This window comes from Erythrolamprus reginae, chromosome 7 (genome assembly GCF_031021105.1).
Source record: "Erythrolamprus reginae isolate rEryReg1 chromosome 7, rEryReg1.hap1, whole genome shotgun sequence".
NCBI lineage: Eukaryota > Metazoa > Chordata > Lepidosauria > Squamata > Dipsadidae > Erythrolamprus > Erythrolamprus reginae.
This window is the reverse complement of record NC_091956.1, coordinates 6990393-6996392: the sequence shown is the minus strand read 5'-3', so window position 1 is coordinate 6996392 and position 6000 is coordinate 6990393. Positions and strand designations below refer to the sequence as shown.

The 6000-nt window shown below is 46.5% G+C and overlaps 1 protein-coding gene across 1 annotated transcript in view; it reads left to right on the top strand.

Moving 5' to 3' along the window:
• The first annotated feature begins 2243 nt into the window (after positions 1-2243).
• SCARB2 (scavenger receptor class B member 2) overlaps positions 2244-6000 on the top strand; it is a 46355-nt gene continuing 42598 nt past the window's right edge. The window contains exon 1 of the mRNA XM_070756906.1: positions 2244-2600. Within this exon, the coding sequence (XP_070613007.1) occupies positions 2484-2600 (117 nt within the window). The 5' untranslated portion in view covers positions 2244-2483. The remainder of the gene's footprint in view (positions 2601-6000) is intronic.

Genomic DNA, 6000 nt, shown 5'->3' with positions numbered 1-6000 from the left:
GGGTTTTAAGGAGCTTACGAAAGGCAAGGAGAGTAGGGGCAGTTCTAATCTCTGGGGGGAGCTGGTTCCAGAGAGTCGGGGCCGCCACAGAGAAGGCTCTTCCCCTGGGACCCACCAAACGACATTGTTTAGTCGACGGGACCCGGAGAAGACCAACTCTGTGGGACCTAATCGGTCGCTGGGATTCGTGCGGCAGAAGGCGGTCTCGGAGATATTCTGGTCCAATGCCATGAAGGGCTTTAAAGGTCATAACCAACACTTTGAATTGTGACCGGAAATTGATCGGCAACCAATGCAGACTGCGGAGTGTTGGTGAAACATGGGCATACCTAGGGAAGCCCATGACTGCTCTCGCAGCTGCATTCTGCACGATCTGAAGTTTCCGAACACTTTTCAAAGGTAGCCCCATGTAGAGAGCATTACAGTAGTCGAACCTCAAGGTGATGAGGGCATGAGTGACTGTGAGCAGTGAGTCCCGGTCCAGATAGGGCCGCAACTGGTGCACCAGGCGAACCTGGGCAAACGCCCCCCTCACCACAGCTGAAAGATGGTTCTCTAATGTGAGCTGTGGATCGAGGAGGACGCCCAAGTTGCGGACCCTCTCCGAGGGGGTCAATAATTCCCCCCCAGGGTGATGGACAGACAGGTGGGATTGTCCTTGGGAGGCAGAACCCACAGCCACTCCGCAGCCTGATATTGTTCCAGAGAGGGAGTGTGGCTTTAATAGCAGTCGGTGGCATTTTAATGTTTTTAGTATGCTTCTCATTTCTCTCCCATTGTCTTATCTTTTCTCTTTCAACATTTTGAAACCAGCCCTGCAGCTTCGAAGACTGTGATACTCCGATCAACAAGCAACTTGAATCATATTGCAGAAAATCTAGCTTTTTGCGCCACGCACTGAAATAATATTAAAGAATAGCAAATTAGAAGCTTGCCATGGTACAGCTAGGCCTTTGTTGTTTTTAATGTTTTAATGTGTTTAGTTTTATTGTTTTAATATGGATTTGGGTATGTTGTTACCACTTTTGATTGGAAGCTGCCCCAGAGTTAGAGGCATAAATGCGGAAGGAAGGAAAGGAGGGAGGGAGGGAGGAAGGAAAGGGAAAGTTGAGAAAAATATGGAAATGAAGGGAAGGAGAGAGAGAGAAAGGAAGGAAGGAAGGAGACAGGAAAGGAAGGAGAAAGGCAGGAAGAATATGGGAAGGCAAACAGGCAGGCAGGTAGGCGACAGGAAGTGAAAGGCAGGAAAAGTTGAGGGAGGGAGGGAGGAAGGTGCAAAGAAGAAGCAAATTGAGCTTTGGGGAGGGGAGGGAGAAAGAAAGAGGGAGAGCGAGAGAGAAAGAAAGAAAGAGAAAGAAAGAAAGAGGGAGAGAAAGAGAGAAAAGGGACAGAGAGAAAGAGAGAGGGAGAGAGAAAAAGAGAGAGAGAGAAAGAAAGAGAGAGAGGGAGGGAGAGAAAAAAGAGAGAGAAAGGGAAAGAGAAAAAGGGACGGAGAGAAAGAGGGAGAAAGGGGGAGAGAGAGAGAGAGAGAAAGAAAGAAAGGGGGAGAGAAAAAGAGAGATAGAAAGAGAAGAAAGGGAGAGAAAGAGAGAGAAAGGAAGGAAGAAGAAAATATTATTTGACTGAAAGAGTAGTAGATGTTTGGAACAAACTTCCAGCAGACGTGGTCGGTAAATCCACAGTAGCTGAATTTAAACATGCCTGGGATAAACATATATCCATCCTAAGATAAAATACAGAAAATAGTATAAGGGCAGACTAGATGGACCATGAGGACTTTTTCTGCCGACAATCTTCTATGTTTCTATGTTAGAAAGAAAGAAAGAAAGAAAGAGACAGAATGAGAAAGAGGGAGGGAGAGAGAAAGAGGGAGAGAGAAAAAGAGAGGAAGAGGAAGAGAGAGAAAGGGAGAAAAAGAGAGAAGGAAAGAAAGAATGAAAGAAAGAAAGAAAGAGGGAGAGAGAGACAGAATGAGAAAGAGGGAGGGAGAGAAAAAAGGGAGGAAGAGGAAGAGAGAGAAAGGGAGAGAAAGAGAGATAGAAAGAAAGAAAGAGGGAGAGAAATAGAGAGAAAAGGGGACAGAGAGAAAGAGGAAGAAAGAGAGAGAGAGAGAGAGAGAAAAGGGAAGAAAGAAAGAAAGAAAAAGAAAAAAGGGGGAAGAGAATGAGAAAGGCGGAGGGAGGGAGGGCAGGCGAGAGGCCCAGGGGTCACGGGACCTTCCCCACCAGCTGATCCCAGATGAGCTCATCCCGAGCAGGCGCCCAGCCCGCCGGGGAAAGCGAAAGTCAGCGCCGGGGCCGAGCGGAGCTCCGTTTCCCGCCTTCCCTCCGCCCCTCAGAGCCGGGAGGGGCCCGTCTGGAGGAGGAGGCGGCGCCGCCACACACCCTCCCCCGGCGCTCTCTGGGGCTGCGGGGCATCTTTCTGGGCGCTTCTCCCGTGTCGTTCGCGGCCTCCTCTCGCCAGTCCTGGGCTCCGCCGCAGCCATGAAGCGCGTCTGCCTGGTCACGCTGGGCTTGCTGGCTCCGGCCTTGCTCATCGCCGGCATCGCCCTCCTGGCGGCCCGCATCATGGAGAACCTGGTGGACGGGCAGATCAAGGAGGTGAGGGGCGGGCCAGGCGGGAGTCTGTGAGGGGGGGAGGTCGCTTGAGGGAGGGTTGCGTCGCCTCCTTCCCAGAGAATGAAAAGGGAAAGAAGGAAGGAAGGAAGGGAAAGAATGAGAAACGGAGTGAGAAAGAGAATGAAAAGGGAGAGAAGGAAGTTAGGAAGGAAGGAAGGAAGGGAAAGAGAGAAAGGGAGTGAGAAAGAGAATGAAAAGGGAGAGAAGGAAGGAAGGAAGGGAAAGAGAGAAAGGGAGTGAGAAAGAGAATGAAAAGAGAGAGAAGGAAGTTAGGAAGGAAGGAAGGGAAAGAGAGAAAGGGAGTGAGAAAGAGAATGAAAAGGGAGAGAAGGAAGGAAGGGAAAGAGAGAAAGGGAGTGAGAAAGAGAATGAAAAGGGAGGGAGGGAGGAAGGAGAGAGAAAGAGTGAGTGAGAAAGAGAATTAAAGAGAAGGAAGGGGAGAATGAAAAGAGAGGGGGGGACAATAAGAAAGGGAGAGAGAGAAAGGGAGTGAGAAAGAGGGAGAGAGGGAGTGAGAAAGAGGAAGAGAGAAAGAATAAAAAGGAAGGAAGCAAAAGAATGAGAAATGGAGTGAGAAAGAGAATGAAAAGGGAGAGAAGGAAGGAAGGGAAAGAATGAGAAAGGGAGTGAGAAAGAGAATGAAAAGAGAGAGAAGGAAGTTAGGAAGGAAGGAAGGGAAAGAGAGAAAGGGAGTGAGAAAGAGAATGAAAAGGGAGAGAAGGAAGGAAGGGAAAGAGAGAAAGGGAGTGAGAAAGAGAATGAAAAGGGAGGGAGGGAGGAAGGAGAGAGAAAGAGTGAGTGAGAAAGAGAATTAAAGAGAAGGAAGGGGAGAATGAAAAGAGAGGGGGGGACAATAAGAAAGGGAGAGAGAGAAAGGGAGTGAGAAAGAGGGAGAGAGGGAGTGAGAAAGAGGAAGAGAGAAAGAATAAAAAGGAAGGAAGCAAAAGAATGAGAAAGGGAGTGAGAAAGAGAATGAAAAGGGAGAGAAGGAAGGAAGGAAAAGAATGAGAAAGGGAGTGAGAAAGAGAATGAAAAGGGAGAGAAGGAAGGGAAAGAATGAGAAAGGGAGTGAGAAAGAGAGAATGAAAAGGGAGAGAAGGAAGGAAGGGAAAGAATGAGAAACGGAGTGAGAAAGAGAATGAAAAGGGAGAGAAGGAAGGAAGGAAGGGAAAGAATGAGAAAGGGAGTGAGAAAGAGAATGAAAAGGGAGAGAAGGAAGGAAGGAAGAGAATGGGAGTGAGAAAGAGAGAATGAAAAGGAAGGAAGGAAGCAAAAGAATGAGAAAGAGTGAGTGAGAAAGAGAATGAAAAGGGAGGGAGGAAGGAAGGAGAGAGAAAGAGTGAGTGAGAAAGAGAATTAAAGAGAAGGAAGGGGAGAATGAAAAGAGAGGGGGGGGACAATAAGAAAGGGAGAGAGAGAAAGGGAGTGAGAAAGAGGGAGAGAGAGGGAGTGAGAAAGAGGAAGAGAGAAAGAATGAAAAGGAAGGAAGGAAGCAAAAGAATGAGAAATGGAGTGAGAAAGAGAATGAAAAGGGAGGGAGGGAGAAAGGAAGGAGAGAGAAAGAATTGAAGAGAAGGAAGGGGAGAATGAAAAGAGAAGGGGGGCAGAATAAGAAAGGGAGAGAGAAAGTGAGTGAGAAAGAGGGAGAGAGAGGGAGTGAGAAAGAGGAAGAGAGAAAGAATGAAAAGGAAGGAAGGGGATAATGAAAAGGGAGAGAGAAAGAAAGAAAGAAAGAGAGAGAGGGACAGAATAAGAGAGAGAGAAAGAGGGAGTGAGAGAGAGAGAAAGAGAGTGAGAAAGAATGAAAAGGAAGGAAGGGGAGAATGAAAAGAGAGAGGAAAGACTTAATGAACTCAATCTGTCTAGTCTGGAGGACAGAAGGAAAAGGGGGGACATGATCAAAACATTCAAATATGTTAAGGGGTTAAATAAGGTCCAGGAGGGAAGTGTTTTTAATAGGAAAGTGAACACAAGAACAAGGGGGCCCAATCTGAGGTTAGTCGGGATAAAGCAACGTGAGAAAATATTATTTGACTGAAAGAGTAGTAGATGCTTGGAACAAACTTCCAGCAGACGTGGTTGGTAAATCCACAATCACTGAATTTAAACATGCCTGGGGTAAACATAGATCCATCCTAAGATAAAATACAGGAAATAGTATAAGGGCAGACTAGATGGACCAGGAGGTCTTTTCCTGCTGTCAATCTTCTATGATCTATGTTTCTATGTTTCTAGAGCCTAGGCCCAAGCAAAGTGCCAATTACGGTAATTAGCAGTTGCAGTAAATAACCAGGCCTTGACTTTATTGTTAAACAGGCTTAACGGATTTAATGCTTTAAATTAAGATACTACTGGAAATCCAGGTAGGCAGTTAAAGGAGTTGGATTTAGCTTTGCACAAAACTGTCTAGTATTTGTAGTTGCCGGCATAAGCGTGCCTAACTTGCCCGCACAGATCTTAGCCATTTGTGCGGAGAAATTAAAAAACAACCAGAACAATGGTGCAGTTACATTGGGCCTCTCACGCCTGCCCTCCCTCCCTCCTTCTCATTCTCTCCCTTTTTTCTCTTTCTTTCTTTCTTTCTTTCTTTCTTCCTTGTCCACGATATTAATTCGTTTATTAAATTAAGTCATAATTCTGTTTTACTTTAAGCGAAGAGTGGCACAGAGCTTTCTGGAGATGTAACCTTGTGCAATAGTTCACAAAACTGGAAACGTGATTGTCTCCCGAGATTGTAAACTACAAGTTGTGTTTGTGTTGGCATGGCTGAACTGACACAAGCTGTGTATGTTCCTTCCCCCCGCCCCACTCCCAAAAATGTCTGTTTTAGTTGACCACTCCACCTACAGCAGTGGTTCTCAAGCTTTCTAATGCCCCGACCCCTTAATACAGTTCCTCATTTGTGGTGACCCCCAACCATACCTCTAGCACCAATTCTCCCAACAGAGCTTTAAGCTGATTGGACAGGGAGGTCAGAGGGACAACACCACCGTAAATGCCCGATTGGTCGGATTGTAAAAATATGTTCCAATGAGCCAGAATAGAAGCCTTAGTTCCCAACACCAAGGGAAATTTGTCCTTTCCCATGGTCAACCTGTAAAACGGTTTTTCGACCCCCAAAGGGGTCCTGACCCCCAGTTTCAGAACCACTGGCCTACAAGTGCAGCCACCAATAGTGGTTTGGCTGAGTTCCCAATTCCAAACGGATGCAATAATTAGGTTTTGAGTCCTCCATTTTATGGAGAGGAGTGGGATTTCTACATGCAGAAAATTAAAATATCTAGAAGAAAATATTTCTGATGGAAGAAGGTTGAATTGTGGGAGTTTTGAGGCTCGCTGAGCTTGGCTGTTTTTTCTCGAAGACATTTCATGGCTCAACCAG